General features: G+C 40.0%; 1 protein-coding gene across 1 annotated transcript; it reads left to right on the top strand.

Moving 5' to 3' along the window:
- Positions 1 to 264: 264 nt before the first annotated feature.
- Positions 265 to 16953, top strand: PAQR4 (progestin and adipoQ receptor family member 4). The gene is made up of 3 exons (XM_026711958.2): positions 265 to 593; positions 14211 to 14429; positions 15317 to 16953. The coding sequence occupies exons 2-3, from the start codon at positions 14348 to 14350 to the stop codon at positions 15748 to 15750; spliced, it is 516 nt and encodes a 171-aa protein (XP_026567743.2). The 5' UTR covers positions 265 to 593; positions 14211 to 14347; the 3' UTR covers positions 15751 to 16953.
- The last annotated feature ends 1129 nt before the right edge of the window (positions 16954 to 18082 follow it).

Below are 18082 nucleotides of genomic sequence, written 5' to 3' on the forward strand. Positions count from 1 at the left end.
TTGATAGGCTCTCAAAATAGAATAGGTGTGGTCTGCATCTCTACATCCTATAGTATTACGGAACGCAGAGAATCCTGGTTTGGACAGCCGTGCGTACCGAACTGCGGTGCAGGGATTATGCAAACGAGACGAGGGACAGTGGGCGCGGCTTGCATAAGAGGATGCAAATACAGAAGGGCAGGGCGCGTTGCCTGCGAGAATCGCGGGCAAAGGCGGCGGGCGAAGCCCGCATCTATTATGTTAATAAGATAGGTGGGCGGGGCAGAATTGTGAGCTCAGGCTGCGGAGAGGAAAAGGAGCGGGGGGAAGCCTAAAGAAGAGTGCCCGCCTGCAGCGGCCCCATCAGCAACGGCAGAAGCAGGAGGAAGCAGAGCTAGAAGGATGCAGTACCCGGGTAATAGCTGACCCTGGGAGGGGGAAGCTCGGCCATGGCTTTCCTGGGGGAGCCCGGCTCCTGGACTGGGCCAGCTCCCCCCCTCATTTGCAATTCAACCGCTTCGTGCTAACGGGCTACCGGCCGGTTAGCTCCGGGTCCGGCTGTCTCCGCAGCCTCTTCTACTTGCACAACGAGCTGGGCAACATCTATACCCACGGTGAGATGCGGCAGATTGTCCTCCAACCCTATGCTTGCTTCCCCTACCTTCTCACTCCTCCGCTTCCGGGCTCCGATGCCCTCCGATTTCCGTGCCCTCCCTGCAGGGCCGTCCCCGCGATTGCCCTGGCCTCCATTCGCGCTTCTGCCCACCCACAGAACTAGGGAATTGCGTGGGCCATCGGGAGGCTTCCCCGCCCGTCCCGCAGCTTTAGCCGGTCTCGTGTCCTTGCATGGCTCCTGTATTTCACAGGATGAGAAAATAAGTGGCAGCAGTGATTTCCGGACGCTGGCCATCCCACAGAGCCGGTATCCCGATCTCACTCTTCCAGGGCCTGGATATGTTATTTCCCACCCGTAAAAGACTTGGAACCAACCCCTTTTGCTTTTTCCCGCCCTAAATCTAGTTCAGGCCAGTTAAATATTGAAATATTGAAGCTCACTATACTGCAACCCAGTGCAGTTTAGTAGTAATACCCATGGAATCACTAGTCTGCTGGAAGCTTTCCTGCACAGCATCTTCAGACACAAAACAACCCCAATTGCCAGACAGCCCTCCTTCAGAAGTTAAGGTACCTGCTTCTTCTTTGCACACAGATGTTTTTATCTAGACTTTTTAAATTTTGGATTATGCCCCCTTTCCTCTGGCTGACTAGTGAGGGATTACTCCTACAAAATGGCAAAGAATGCAAGTTTGCCAGACTTGCGGCAAAGTTGTGCAGGGAAGCGTGGCCATAGAGTGGTTTGATTGTAGCAGTGCCTTGCCTTCTCCCAGCAAGTTTGCTATGGGAGCCTTAGTTTGGATTTCATGGGCTTCAGTGAGCAAACATCTGAGAGGGACCAAGTTTGTACTTGCATGCTTAAGACCTCGGGTTCAAGCCCTGGCATCTTTGTGTGGATTTGTTATCGGCTCTTGTGCCTTCCTGACCCTTGGTCTGTGGCATTTTAGTATGCATCCTGTCCTGGACTTAATAATGTAGTTTGCATCCGACGAATGAGCCTGTGAGGATTTAAATTTGCTAAACCACAATTCTGATTAATGACAGGAGTTATACTTAAGAAGTATTTAGAGGTTGCAGTATGCCCATTTATCAAAAAGTGAATAGAAATGGGTTGCTTTAGAATTCTCTTAGATTCAAGGAAGCAAAGAAAGCGACTAGTCCTCATCATTTCCCCCCTATACTACATAGCTATGTGAATAATTTTGTGACATGTTGATGATATTGAAGCAAAACTTGGCCTGGCTAAGCTCGGAAAGTCAGATAAATAAATAAAGACTGCCAATGAAAAATTCTGACTTTGCAAAACATGACATATATTCAATATTCTGCACTACTTTGCAATCTGATGTAAGCAAAAAATACTGCAATTAAAATCCATGGAGAGGGAAAGAATGCAAATGGAAATAGGTTTTATTTCATTTATTTCAAATTGATGAAGCAGATCTACTATACGGAACTCTCCTCCTGGTTCTTCACTTGAGTAGAGACTGTGTTTCTACCCTTCTAGCAGGATAGCTTGTATCACTTTCCTGTACTTGCTGCCAAGTTGCAATCATAAAAGCAGGGATCCTTGTGAACATAGATTTGTGTTGGTGGATCACAAATCAAGGAAATCTGTTTTGGGCTGTTGATTGGAAGAAAAATAGGCATAAGTATCTAAAGCATTCTTTCTCCTTTGAGAATTCAAAGGATATTGTGATAAAAGTTTCATTAATTCTTACAACATCTTTGTAAACTAGTTTCATCCCCACATCCCTGATGTTTATGAAAATTCTGTGGTGAGTATTGGCTGTGGTGATATTTGAAGTGTTGCTCATATTTTAGTTGTTCTGTTGCATTAATTTATTGTTGAAGAAAAAACATGGTTTATAACATATAATTTATCCTAGGGCTTTCTCAAGTGCTGAAGTCTTTGCTGTGTTCAAGGAAACACAGGTACCTGTTCCTGAAAGTATATATTGTACTATAAAGCCTTTATTTTATGAACCAATTGGGAAGAGGGTGTCTGTATGAATATATGTAACTACATGAATTATACATATTTTAATGTAATTTATGTAACACACACACACACACATACACACAAAAGAGTGGACTTCATTGTTTAAGGAAGCAACATATATTCAGATTTTGTTTGCTGTGCCCAAAGAACACTGAATGGAATGGTATGTTTTACTCTTTCATTTTTAAAAAGGTTCTAATGTTAGAAAGGAAACCATGCAGGTAGAAAAGTCTACAGCTAATTCTGTAAAAACTAAAATCAATGTATCTTAAAAGATTTGTGTAAGCTATTTTTAGTTGTATTCTCATATTATCCTCAAATATTTGGCCCTTCTTACTACAAAAGTTGTAGTATGTCGATGCAATTTCAAAATCTAGCTTTTCACTTGAGCATGTAAAGAAATAATACCTGTATTCCTAATGGATGCATTCACCATCCTTTAGGAATTGTTTGGGGATATTTGTTTTTGCTTTCCGTTATGGAAAAGAGGCAGACTGTCAATATGCCACATTTATACAGGGCAGTATTTAAGCTACTGGAATTGTGAGATCAGGTTCTAGTCCTCTTCAAAGACAAAAGTTCCCCAGATCACTTAACATCAGTCATTTTCTCTCAGCCCAATCTATTTCCCCTAGTCTGTAGTGAGAAACATTGGATGTTTGCATACCTACCCTAAATTTATTGGGAAAAGGCAGAGAGTTAGATATATTTGTTAAACAGAAATCTAATCAATGAATAAAATAAAATAAACAAATTAAGACAGGTGCCTTCAAGAACTGAACTTCTGCAGTCTTCTTTAAACAGCAGCCAGTAAGTTAAGATATACAGGAAACAAATGCCTTTTAGTTTGTTTCATTATTTCCTGTGAGAAAATGAGAAGAGCTGTGTTTCTGCTCTGGCAAGTGCATTAGTTTGGAATAATAAAGGAGCGAAAAGGGAATAAGACTGGTTGTAACAAATTGTCTTAGGACCTTGCAAATTTCCTTTTGCTACTGTTCTTGTAATTCGATGAGGCCAGCCCTTCCTGACCTCTTATGCCTAACCAACCAAGGTGCTCAGGGAAGTTGTGCAAAGCTGCTGCTTATTGTTGCTCCTTATGGGGAAAGAATGAAGTAGAATGTTTCCTTTCTTAAACAGTTTTCTTGTGCAAATAGCTTTCCCCATTCTGGCTTCCTTCCAACATGGAAACTGTAGTTCCTTTGTCCTCCTCACCCTACCAGATCACTTGGAGCAAAACAGTATTTCTCAACTTCAGAAGCTTTAAGGTGGGTGGACTTCAATTCTGGGATTTCAAGTCCATGCATCGTAAAGTTGCTGAGGTTGAGATACATTGATTTAGACAATTCTACTTTGGGAAAAGTTGGCTTAGAGGTTCTCCATCTTTGTAAGGATAGTATGGGTTCATTCGTTTGTTGAATTAATTGAGAGTTATTTTTCATGGATTAAGAGATGTTTGTCTTCTGTGGTCACCTCAATTCCTCTTAGGTGTTTTACAAGATTGGGATTGCAAAAGCTTCCCATCTACTTGTGTCAAAGAAATCAAGAATGTAATAGGAACTTTTCCACCTTACAAAATATACTAAGAAGCATAAGCATTTGTGAGCTGCAATACATACTTTAAAATGTGTGTTCTGCCAAGCTCCCAATTTTATGGCCACCTTAGACTAACCAGCTCTCCTTCTATCATATCTATAACATAGATGGTGCATATTATTTTGCACCAAGCAAGAATCTGTGGGTTGAGACTGAATCCTCCCTGAAACTCTTCCAAAGTGTTCCTTTCTTCCCTATGTACACTTTATTCAAATGGACCTATTTCAATTTACTCGAGTCCATGCTCTCCTCCCCACTAATCCCAAAGTGCTTTTTCTAGTATATCTTGGTCATCAGAAATGTTCAACAAAACAGAATGTAGGAAGCTGGTCAGCCTGCAGTCTTTTGGAAAAATGGCATATCAATTGTCTAAAAGCATCCTCCTTGAATAGTAAGCTTTTCCTTGATGTTCCTGAGCTGGTCAAAAAGAGCATCATAATGACAAAGAGCATTGTTCTCAGTCCATTGATGTCAAATGAGGGCAAGGAAGAAGAACAGAGGAGCAGTTGTAGTTGCCTAAGCATGTTGAATGGCATTAGTAGAAACACAGCAGAAAGCATTTGCTGGCTAGATAACTTTGAACAATGAATGGTAGCAACTTCCAAAGTTCTCAGAAAACACCCTGGGCAGTGTCCTCTGGAGCAGTATTTCTCAACCTTAGCTACTTTTAGAGGGATGAACTTCAACACCCAGAGGGGAGGGACTTCTGGGAGCTGAAGTCCATTCCTCTTAAAGCAGCTAAGGTTGAGAAACTCTGTTCTGGAGATATGGAGCCCTGAGGGTGTTGCTGCATGTTTTTTTAATGAATCACTGTCCCACAGAGAAGACAGGCATTTAGTTTTCTTCCCTCTAATAAGAAAAAAAAAACACCTGTTCTGGCTTAGCGCATTAGAGTCCATGTTCCTAAATGGAGATACTTCCTTCTACATTGTTTCTTTGTCAAAGTAATGCCAGCCCATCTGCTAAGGAATCTGTGTATATTGCAAAGGATTCTGGGAAGGAGGAATATCTCAGGCATGCTGGATAAGGGTGGATGTGCAGTCTTCTCATCTGGCTTATTCCATCCTTTAGAAACAATTTGCATCTCCGTATTGCTTGGGGAATGGCCTAAATTTTAGAATTTTAGCCAGCATGGCCAAAAGAAGTCTGAAAGTTCTGGGAGTTGTAGTCCCTCACGAGTGGATGGTTTCAAGTTAGAAAAGATGATCCTAAAGGAGGGGAGGGAGGAGAGAGAGGAAGGAGCAATGGCAATGCTAAGGTAGAAATCCAGTAACTGGAAGTTAATTGCAGCAATATCTTTTGAAAATCTAGTTCTTCCAGTTGAAAGCTAAGGTTCAGATAGATCCCTGAGCCATGACAGCTGTTGAGTCAAGTGGAACTAAGAATCTGTGTTTGCATGCTTGCCTATACTCACTTCCCAGGAAAATTGACTTATGGATGCTAATTATTTTAGCGTTACAAGGGTGGAGATCTCCAGGAAATGGCCTGTATCAGATACTTGGAATTGGTTTGGCAGTGTCACTTCTTAGGGTTGTGGCCCAAGAATGCAAAAGGAAGAAACAAGGGTGCAGTAAAAACAGAATTCAGGTTAAGTGTTGATCTGATCTAGCATTCTTTTTCTAGTGATGACTAACCCAAATCTCCTGAGAAGCTTAGAAGTAGAACATGTAAATGTTATTCATCTATTATTTGTCCTTCAGTGATTATCTAAGCTACGCTGCCTTTGCACGTGGGGGACTTTTGCTTGATTTTGACCAGCACTGTGCCCTGCACAACTGTAATTTCGGGGTTAAAGAATATCATCTAATGAGCAGGAGTAGATTCTATTTGATGCTTTATAAAGCCACTGGCAGTTGGAATAAGCCATGCTATTCTTAGATCATTGTGGTTTATTTTGATTTAGGTTTTTTTCCTCCTATGCTGCACTATAGATCCTACCCAAGGAGCAAATTGGACTAGATGACCTCTGGACCGTTCTTGTTCCAGTTATCAAGTTTCCTAATTGGCTTGTTGTGCAGCTCAATATATAGGAGTTTAATCTGTCCTAGGAGAGCTTTCTTTCCAGTTCAGTCTAGCTTAGTGTTCATCTCTTATAGAATTGAGGAGTCCTGCTGGGAGGTGAGAAGGAATTGTGGTTTATAGATATAGAAGGGCCTGATTTTGAATTGGAGAATAAATCTTGTTTAAATAGTCCATATTCTTTACCCAATACTGAAGGATAAGGCAGGATTTGATTACCATATTTGATCTGCAAAAATCCCATTGAGCAGATTACAGCAAAGAGACAGCACTTCCTGTATCACTTTACTCTTGTCTAGAGGTCATTCTAATTTCTACAGGTCATATACTGTATGATAGCCATGACAGGTGTCATATGCTGCAGATTCTTCAGCAAAGAGGCATAGATACTCTTCTTGTTTTGCTAAAAGTTTTAAATTCTACAATTTGTGAAACAAAGGACTGTAGCACAGGTAAGGATCAGGGAGTATGTGTGTGTGGCAGATGTGATTTCTATATTATGAAGTTAGTTATATAATATACCCAGTAACCACCTTAACTGGTAGCTGTTCCAGAAAATCCAGAGCCCAAAATGCCAGATCATGTTTTGCACATTAAAATGCCCAGAATTAATCCTTTGCTTCTTTAGGCGGGAACAGCAAAATCTCTGGTCAAACTACAGGACGATTGCTTATCTTGGGCTCTGTTTGGATGAGTGGGCTATGTCCCAGAACTCCACAGGCAGTGCGTTGGCTTGGGGACATGAAAGGCAGCCTATAGCATTGTTAAGAATTCTGGAAATGGAAATACACACATCTGGAGACATCAAGTTTGGAAAGATTGATGTAAAGATTCTATAGAGCAAGGTGGCTGCAGGATCTAATTCTGTAAACCTTTATCTATTGCAGAGGTGGGGAACTATGGTCCCTTTATGACTTGTGGACTTCAATTTCCAGAATTCCTGAACCAGCCATGCTGGTGTTGATCTATCATACTAATCATGTCAGTTTTTAATGAGTTCATGCTGTTTTTTGAAGTCCGAGATCAGAGGCTGGATGTGCCTCATGATCTGATGAGTCCATGCTTGGAGAAATTAAGTGATATTGTGTGGCTATGAGGTAGGAGGAGGAATTGACCTGGACTTCCCCCTCATTTAAATGCTACACGTGGCTAAAAGAAGATTGTATGTACTACTCATCCTTCCTTCCTATTGGCTTGGATGATTCTATCTAAATAGGGTAAGAGAACCAACATATACATTGCAGTCTGCTGCAATTCTGAATTCTTTGCAGAGCGAAGAAAATTTGACTCTCCTTTGACAGATAGAGAACTGAGGCAGATGGCTTGGGATTCAGCTAGGATTTTATGAAGGTGGGAGTGGAAAACCTGAATTCATTACTATTTAGAAGTTTTAAATCTGCTTTTTGATGGCTCACAAACATTTGAAAAATACCCCGATTGAAAAAGATGGATTCACTAAGCCTAGAAAATTAAATAATACATTCTAAGAACAAATACAGTAAATGGGTCAACAGTAGCTAAAAAAAAAAAGATCAATATTAATGGCTGTTTAAGGTTGAAGAGAACAGGATAAACTGCGCCTGATATCTGAAAGGTGATTGTGCCAGGCAAATATGCTTACAAATGGAGTTTCATAATTGTGTTGCTGTCACAGAGAAGGCCTTCTCAGGAAAAGTTACTCACTGGCTACCAGAAATAGGAGACTGCAAAAAGCAGACTCTAAATTATCTTATTCCATGTAACCAAAATTCTGCAATTTGCGTGGGACAAATTCTGCAATTTGCGTGGGTCTTCAGAGTTGGCAGGAGCTGCTTGAAAAAAGAGTGGAGGGAGAAGACATCCATTTCTATTTGGAGCGCAGTGTAGAGATCTTGGTTCATAATAAGGTGTTTAGGGTGCTCCAGATCTGTTGCATTGGAATTCCCTTACAAATTAAGAGAATTGTGGTTTTGGAGGACACCAGTCTGGGGTTAGCTAAAACCATTGATAGATTTATTCAGTGTAGATTTTGTGCAATATCCTTTTAAAAAAATAATTAAATTGGGGACAGAGAATCCTTTTTTCTTACACCACCCCCCCTTTCAGCTTGCAGAAACAGCTCATCAGATTACATTGTCAAGACTCTAAATCTTTTGAGAACCCTAAATTATGACAATTATTATCAATTCTTTTGTGACTTTGGAACCATAATTACTCTTAACTTTGTCCTGCCACATGGAAGGTTTAACACTAAGCCTGCACTCTTTTCCTGAGCTCATCTTTAAATGTTCCAGATATGAAACAATTATCCACCTTCTATTTATCTTCCTATCTCTTTCTTTCCAAATAGCTAATGGTGATCCTATTATAGGCTCAGTTCTTTTCTCTCTTCCTCCCTCCTGCTTCTTTCCAGCCAGAGGACCCATGTCACAGGTCTCTTGGGAAGGAAGATACATCCTATCCCATAGATATGCTGAAATAGTGGTTTCTGAACTGAGTGGTTTACACTTTAGCAGCTGGCCGTGCAGGTGCAAGTAGCCTATATGAACTCTTGCAAAGATATTTTGGGTGTTTCAGCACAAAATTGTTGGCCTTGCATAATGTCTTTTGCACTTGTTTATATAGGTACTGTATATGCCTTTATATAGGTACTGCATTTACATTCACACACAGCCCATTTATTGTTGCTTTCATTATTGACTCTTCTTTCTGCAGCTCCTTCAGTGAGAATCTAATCATCATCAGCTCGTAACAGAGTCCTGTGTATCCTACGCATAGACCTGAGTTGCTCAGCCTCCATTCTAAACTATATTGTGGCACAGCCACAATGTTTTCCCTTACCTTTGGGAAATCTAATTTTGCTTACAAGTTGGAAGTTTATTCTAGTGCTCATTAGAGTGGTTAGCTTTCTGTTTAGCCGCAGAAGAGTTTTTTAAGTGACTTATGTATGCCTCATCTATCTCAGCAAGCATGCTCAGCATGGTCCTCTGTGCTGTATGTGTTACATATGTAAATGACAACCCATAGAAACAAGTGAGGTTTGTCTTCTTGTCAGGAAAAGATTTGGTGTAAAGAGCAATGGGAGGGTGTATTGATTCATGAGAGTGGGTGATGGTGGGTGGAAAGCAGGGGAATCCTCCCCATCCCTCTTCCAGGGAATCTCAAATGGTATAGCATGGTGCAGCATATTTTCCCTTGCCCAAAACTGTATGGCTTGGGGAGTATCATTATTATTGATTAGTATTATATTGCCATGATGCCTCTGAATCCAAAGTCCCATCTGTGACGCAACCTTGAGAAAAGCAGGATGTGTGCAGTAAGAGAAATGTCAAGAGAGGCATTGAATGGAAAGATAAGATACAATTGGAAAACTCGTTAGCTTCCTTTTCTTGAGCCTGGAGATTGAATGGTGTTGAAGGCCACTTGCTTCCTAGCCTCTAACATTCTGTACAGTTCTTCAAGTTGTTAGATTTACTTATACCTTGTGCCCCTCAAGAAAGAGATCTTGCAGGAAAGCCTAATACACGATGACTTCCAAGGCCGTCACTGTGTTTTATGGTTAACTGTAGATTTGATCCTTGCCTCTCCCACATCTGATACAGAACTGAAATTTAAGACTACAGCAAAGAGCTAGATCCTTCCCATTTAAGTGCACTGAATTTTGCATCCTCAGCCTAAATCTATGGTGTTAAGATATTCACATACAATTTCAACTATTATCCTGCACAGACCCACCCAATTTCTAAAAGCTATTTTCAGCTGCTTTCAAGTTTCTTAGCATCTTTTTGGATGCTTCAATTCAGGTGTTGATAGCTTTCTTCTCTAGGTTAGAAATCAAGTTCCTCAGTGGTTTGAGGGTAGGGATGTGAGAAAAATAACAGCAACTTGATATATTTTCTTCTAAAGTAAAAACAACCTCCTCTAGGAACAAAGTTGCTGCTTATCTTGTTTAATTGGTTTGGCTGCATTTTGGAGGCATTTGCTACTGTAGTTAGAGCTTGGTACCAAATTTCTGCTGTCAGCAAAATGTAGTTGCAATTTATCTGCTGGCACACCATCCCTATTGTCCTTGAGGCTGTCATCCCATCTGAGGGAGTTTCTAGGGACCAGTGAGAACTAAGGTGAAAAAACACTTAGGCATCTCTTCATTAAAATACCTGGTATTTTCTTCAGTGGCTTGGTTATATAATCATCATTATTTATTTGATCCTTATACACAAAGTTTTAGATTCCAAGTCCATAATCCTCCCTATCAGTGGGAACATCCTTAAAGGCAACGGAACCCATAGTTTGGAAGGAAGGGTAGTCTACAATTGAGGCAAAAATTTCTGTTGCTAAGTGAAACATTTATTAAATAAGTTTTGCCCCATTTTATGACCTTCCTTTAACAGAGTTGTTAAGTGAATTACTGTGGTTAGCAATGTGATTGTGAAGTAAATGTGGCTTTCCCGTTGACTTTGCTTGTCAGAAGGTTGTAAAAATGGATCACATGACCCTAGGACACTGCAACCATCATAAATACGAGCCATTTGCCAAGTGACTAAATTTTGACCATGTGGATACTGCTATGGTCGTAAGTGTGGAAAATGGCCATAAGTCAAATTTTTTCGGTGCCATTATAATTTTGAATGATCACTAAATAAATTGTTGTAAGTTGAGGACTACCTGTACATGCTTTAGATGTAAAATATCCAAATTCCAGTATTTACGTCAGGCAGGAAAAGTTATGTCAAATTTCCTTAACCTTAACCTAGAAGATATAGTTGCCTCTGATTGTCACAGTCAGAGATGTGCTGATTTGTATTATGGGGGTTGTAGGAGAGCCACGGGTTGGGGAACTGTTAGCTTAGGCCAGTGGTTCTCAATCTTTTCTTCACCACAGAGCATTAAATACTTATTAAATTAAACACAGATGAAGGCCACCGGCCCAAGATTTAAATCATGTTTTTTCAAACTCCTCTGATGACATTGCAGCCCTCCAGGGTTCTGTGGACCACAGGCCGAGAACCACTGGTTTAGGCAATGTTGAGGAATGCTTGGAATAAAACTTTGCCTGTCCTTTTCTGGATGGAGCTTTGGCCAGATTAAAAAGTGGAGTTTTCTCTTTGCGTAATCAAGATAAAGTAACCTGCTCTATCAAGAATGTTTGTTCTTGCTGAGCCTTTCATGATGGAAGTAGCACTCTTGGGATTTTTTTAAGACACTCAAGGTTTTCTTCCTAAATATTACTCTCCCCTTTGCTCCCTGCCTCTATCAATTTTAATTTAACTGAATTTTAAAATTAAATTTAAGATCCTTATTTATTCTTTTGAATTTTTTATACCGCCTTTTAATTGAGTGACTATAAATTGCCTAGCATTGCTTATGGCGAGATGGGCAGCATTAAGTTAAATAAATCAATTCCCACCATTTTTTTGTATTTTTATCTCCCGACTACTGCCCAGTGCTCTTGATATATGTCGGACAAAACTTAAAGAAGTCTCTCTCTCTCTCTCCCCTCTCCTCCTCTCCCTTCCTTTCTCTCTCTTTACAGGGATTTGAATAATTTGGAAGGGGAGGAATGATTTATCAGTTAAGTTTTTATACTGTTGTTAAAGTCACAGAAATCCTGTTAACAAAACATGTTTGGCCACAAACTTTCTGCATGTGAGGCATGATGCCTCAATTTGTGACACTACCTCTAGTCTAGTGCAAGCCTCCTGAGTTTTACTTGTTGACACCATCACTTGTAGAATCTTCTCTTGGGCCTGACACAGGTAGAATGGCTGGCCCTTAATGAACTTCAAGATGGGGGGAGAGGTGTTTATCATCTTCCTAATTGAGATCTGGCTTCAGGCAGCCTCAATTAACATAGTAATTGGGCTCAAGGAGACCTAATCTGTTTGTGTAAAGCTTCAACCGCTGGGGAAACAGGAGATGAGAAAAGGGAGGATAAGGTCAAGCTAGGCAGCAGGATGTGCAAATCAGAAATGGATTAAATTCATTGGATTTGGAGTGGAAAGGAAATCTACTCCAGATCATAGTAATAGGAATATACCATATTTTTTTTCCTCAGAATAAATTTTAGGAATCATCAGGGCTGGATGACAGATTACAACATATGATATCCTTGAGAGTGATGAGTTGGTATCAAACAAGTGTGAAGATTCCTTATATTTGTGAGTTTTTTTCTTTGAAGGAAAAAAATCAAAGAATGCCACATGAGTTTTAATAGTTACATTGGACACCAAAAAGCACTGTATGAACAGTTCTATCCTTATTGAGATAGGAAGATGCTACTCTGTAGGATTCAAAGCCTCTACCAACAATTTAACTCGTGGACATTTGCACCTTAGTGCAAGTCAGTGCAGTGCATTAACTTCAGCAGCTATTCAGGTCCCAGCACTTGTTGATTGCAGGAAGAAATATGGGGAAGTGGTTTCAGAATGGGCAAGTTGTGTAAAATTCTGAACAGAGGGACATGAAGTAATGTGACGCCTGTATCTCTCTGCTTTGAGTTTAAAGAAAAGTAGACTGCATATGCCATTCTGATAGCACTTCTAGAGATCCTTCTCTGCAACCAATAAATGCCAGAACCTGGAGAGCTGGATAGCTAATGCACAGAGTAAATCCTCAACTTACAACCATTTGTTTGGTAACCATTCAACATTACAGTGGCACTGAAAAAAGGTGACTTATGTTTTTTACTTACCATCCTTGCGGTAAGGATGTGGTGGTCACATGATCAACATTCAGACACTTGGCAATTGGCATTTATTTATGACAGTTGCAGTACCCTGGGGTCATGTGTTCACTTTTTGTGACTTTCTGACTTTCTTCACTGGGGAACCAGATTCAGTTTAACAACTGTATTACTAACTTAACAACAGTGGCAAGAAAGGTTGTAAAATGAACCAGAACTCACTTAACAACTGTTTTGGTTAGTAACAGAAATGTTAGGGTCAATTGTCATAAGTAGACAATTTATGGTGTCCCCTCTTCCCAAAAGGAGGTTTGGAAATCATGTAAAAGCCCAGACAGGGGTGGGATTCCACAGGTTCAGCCCGGTTCAGTCGAACTGTAGCTCTGAGGATCATCTGTGATGATCATCTTCCGATGATCAGCTGTTGCTCCCCCTTGCTCTGTTCTGACCTTTATTTCCTGGTTTAAGCTCAGCTGCTTTGCGCGGCACAGTGGATTGCTGCGCATCAGCTGTTTAACACAGAGATTGCTGGATTGCAGGATAAGGTCAGTAGCTAACCCTCTGTGTGCGTGCAAAGCTCACTGTTACAGCAATTGAATCACACCCCTGCCCAAAGAGCTATGACAGTGTTTCTCAACATCAGCAAGTTTAAACTGCAAATCTGGCTGGGGGATTCTGGGAGTTGAAGTCCACGCATCTTAAACTTGCCGATGTTGAGAAACACTGAGATATAATGGTTGCATCTATACCTCTCTGCTCAGAGAACCTAAGAGCAGTTTTATTAGTGTAGATTAAGTAGATCACAAACTTGGAGATCTGCAAGTGGATCTCTTTGCATTTGTGCTTTCTTCTGAGAAATCTCCAGTATATATCATTCACAAAAACGACTGGAACAAAGATGCCACTTCTTTCATCCCCCACCCTCTTTTTTTTTTGAGTGTTGCTGAAAGCTTCCTCACATGAAGTAAACAAGAAACCAATAAACCAGCTTCCTCCAGTCTGGTATTTTTCAAATATGTTGGAATTTCAGCTGTCAGAATTCCCAACCTGCATGTAATCCCAATAAATTAGGAAGACACCAAGCTGTGGAAAGAATAGAAAACTCTAATAAAGCAAAAGTTATCTCTTAAAAATAGGTTGAGTGTCCCTATACAAAAATGCTTTGGTGCAATTTCTGGGTTTATGACATTTCTTTCATCGTTGCTTTGTGACAGCTGATGAACAAAAAATGCTACTTAGGCCAAAAACACATTATGGATGGAATAAGATGCAGGAAATGCTGAAAGGATTGCAAAAAGAGGCAGGGATCCTCTCTCAGTTCTTTCTTTCATCTTCTTTCAGGTATCCCTCTGCTGGGGTTTCTCTTCGTGCTGCCGCTGACCATTCCATGGGGTCGACTTTCAGAATCATGGCTGGGAGTCGTGCACTATTTGGCTTGCATTTTTCCACAACTGGGCAGCGTGCTTTACCATCTCTTCATGAATCATGAGGGAGGCCCTGCTGTTTACCATACCTTGCTCACCCTGGATATGTGTGGGGTTTGCATGGTCAACACTTTGGGTGAGTTAAAGTGCTCCCTTGTTATCCATGGATGGCTTACTGGATTGGAGCAGCAAAAAAGGGACAAAGTTGCAATCCGTGCTGAGAACACAGCAGGGCTGAAAATGATATTTTTTGAGCTGGGAGCAAGTTGCCTAGAGGTTATATGAGCCAAATTGTGTTGGGTAAAAGCTCAGAATGAAGAAAATGTAAGAGGGGTGTAAAATTGAGCAGTTTTGGTTATGTTTGGAAAATACTCGTGCTGACTTAAAAGAAATTGAATTTAAAACAATGAAAAACATTGTCTGTGAATGATTCTTGCATTGTAAAGATTATTTGGGGAAAAGGGGACTTTCTATTGTTGTAAATACATGACTGTTCTGAGAGAATCTGGAGGACAGCTGAAATATTTCAAGTGTTACATGTAGTCCTTGCTTCACAACTGTTTACAATAGACTTCAAAAAAAAAAAAGTTATGGCCCATTATCAAATTTATGACTCCTGCACGCATTCTTCTGAGGTCATATGATCGTATTTTAGCCTCTTGGCAACCAAGCATTTGTGACTGGTTGCAATATCCCGCTGTCATGTGATCACAATTTGCAACTTTTTTGCCATTTTCCAGCAGAAAATAGCAAACAATGCCCACTGCATATGCTGGATTTGTTTAATGATCGTGTGGTTCAACCAAGTGATTCACTTAACTTTTATATTGACTTGCTTTATAATTGCTATAAAAAGATTGTAAAATTGAATCTGATCACATGCCTTGATTTAGGCCACAATGACTTACAAAATTCCAGGCTCCATTGTGGTTGGAGACTACCTGTAGTGCCTGGACATGTAAGCTGATTGCCATTGTTTTTATCCTTAATTTCTTGGTGGACTGACTGTCTCTTTCCACACAGGTGCTCTACCAATCATCTACTGCACGCTGGCCTGCTCCCCACTTCTTCGTTCTATTGCCCTGCTAGCCTACACAGGCTTGTCAAGCTATGGTATCTTTTGTGCAGTGACTGCTCGTTCCAGTGTCCGGCGCTTACGAGCCTTTGCCTGGCAGGCTCTGTTCCGCTTCTTCTTCTTCTATTTGCGGTGGGTGGGATTAGGCACCGGCCACCCCACTTCTCTGCGTTCATACCTCATTATGGACGGTCTGGCCTTTCTTGGGGGCGTCATCAACATCTCACGAGTGCCTGAGCGCTGGAAGCCAGGCAGTTTTGACTATTGGTTCAACAGCCATCAGATTATGCACGTGCTGGTGGTGGTCAGTATACTCTATCTTCACTGGGGAGTAGTGGCTGATCTTCATTGGATTGCCAACTATGCCTGTCCAAAGGAATGACCACATCATGTTTGGATTCACCCCTTCCACAGAAAATCTGCTGACCGAGAAGTGGGTTATGTATAAGGTGTGAGCCACTAATCTCATAGTTCAAGGCCTTCTACAAGGGTTGAAGTACATAAGAAAGGACATCTTCTGGATGTGATTTATTTAAAAGAGGCTGCATTTTTTCCCTGTGGGGTTAATACAGTAGTTTCCTATTGGTTGATTATTCATGGATCAACTTGTCTAGGATTTATATACTTCTCAGTCTAAAGTAATGAATTTCCACCACTTGAAGTTCTTAGATCATTGTGCAGTTCCAAATTACAACAGGCAAACATAATTTGGTTAAAAACAATCTTTATCACTAATAAGATAGAATCAGAGAAATAATCCACTAGTGAAGATTCCCATCCCATCCCCAACTCTTTTGTTTGCTGTAGGACTTTTTGTCATCAGAGCTGTTCTTGAGGTAGCTTTAATAGTAAGAACAAGATTAGTTGCTTCTCTTTTTTTAATTTGCATTGAAAATGAAATGGGCACTGGGAAAAGAGGTGTCCTTAGTAGAAGATGTTGGAGCTGCGTGCAACTTCTCTGCTTTTTAGAGGCAGTTACTTAAATACTTTTTATCCAGTGTCTTTGAGACACCATGCAATACTTTCTGATTTTTAAAAGGGCTTATCAGAGACCAGAATATTAAACTCTGCTGCATAATTTGGTTTTTCTTTATCTGCCAGAAGGATAACCAGGAGTCTTGAAACTGGATTTGGATTGAAGTTGGAAGAGTCCTGATTTCAATTTTTGGGTAATGTCATCAACTTTAGGGCCATGACTCTTTTGCAGCATACATCAGTTTCCTGTCTCTCTCTTGGCAGTGTACAATGTTTATGGTCAGATTGGAATTCTTTTTTCTGTTACCACATTCCAATTTTACCCTGACCAGAGCAATGCTTTTCAAAGCTTTATAGTTTTGTATGAATTTGGAAGAACTTTCTACTACATTGATATGGCTGCTGCAATTGCAGTAATCAATAGGCAAGCACTGCTATCTTTCGCTTTGTTATTGTCGTGACATTAACTACAGCTTCTACATTTTGCTTCCCTTCTTTCAGTGGTTTCTTGAATTGATCCATTCTGAGGATTTTGCTTTTCAATTTGATCTGTTTTTGATACAAATAGAATCCTGAGATTGATTCTTCCTCTGAAGAATTAAGTTTTTAACTACTGGTCCGTGGTCATAATTTTGGGGGGAGAGGGCAATTTTTGAGAACCTAATCAAAAGTGGCAGGTTGAGGATCAAAACAGCATTCTTGCAAACATTTTACAATCCCTTTGAAGTCTTTTGGCTTAAAATTAGGAACTGGGAGAGTTAGCATTTCTTTTAGGTGCTTAAATTTGGCTCATAGTCCTTAGTCTGCTGAATTATACTAGATCCTGATGCATGTAAGACTATTGTCTAAATAGAGGTAAAGTATGTGAGATCTTATAGGCCCTGATAATCTTCTACATCTGAACATTCAAATAATTGTGCATAATGCTACTTTCAATGTAAAATGGATTTTCAAGTGGAATTTGTTTTAGTGTTTTATGGCAATCTTGAAATTATTTTTTTTGTTTAGCCTCAAAATACACCTAAATCAAGCAACTCATTCAATATTTGGTAGCCCTTCATATTTTGCATTTTATGTAGATCACTGTAATTTGGCTTTTAAAAAGCTATGTGTAGGGGTTCTCCTTGAAATGGGGAATATTCTTATTTTCTATGCAGCACAAGTTACTTATTGTTTTAGTGAGCGAGGCACAGAATATTTAAGAAAATGGTTAAAGTATTTTATGTGACCATTACTGTAAACCAGTTTTCAATGTATAGTAAGCCAACCTATTTTGATTTTAGTTTAATTTATGGTCAAATAAGAAAAAAAATCTACTTGTATCTTTCTAAGAATATAAGTGGCAATGAAAACTCCTTTCTCCAAGGAAAGAAATTTGGAAACGGAAGAGGATGGATGATATTGTGTCTCAGCATATCAACTAAAATAAGTAAATTTCTGATTCCTTTAAAAATCAAAATTGTCTCCTGCAGCACCTGTAAATCCACCTTGTTAAAACCAGCCAGACTGAAAAACAACTTATAGAGACCAATTTTGATTTTTAAAAGAATCAGAAAAAAAACACCTTATATTAATCTATACAATATGTCAGTTTGGATGTATCATCTTTCGAAAAGGTAATTAGGATAAAACATGAACGTGTCTGATGTAACTTAAGCTGAAAAGTAAGTCAAATGAGTTCTTGAAGGAATAGAATTAAGGTTAAATTCTTTGTTCTAGGTTGCAAGTAGATCTGTGTT

This window comes from Pseudonaja textilis, chromosome Z (assembly GCF_049901715.1).
Source record: "Pseudonaja textilis isolate UNSWEBS1 chromosome Z, rPseTex1.2, whole genome shotgun sequence".
NCBI classification, from domain to species: Eukaryota; Metazoa; Chordata; class Lepidosauria; order Squamata; family Elapidae; genus Pseudonaja; species Pseudonaja textilis.

Excerpts from the sequence above, each read along its gene's own strand:
- PAQR4 (XM_026711958.2), top strand. The coding sequence starts at position 14,348 with ATGAATCATGAGGGAGGCCCTGCTGTTTACCATACCTTGCTCACCCTG. Across the intron at positions 14,430-15,316 it reads TTGCATGGTCAACACTTTGG|GTGCTCTACCAATCATCTAC; the intron begins GTGAGTTAAAGT and ends CTTTCCACACAG.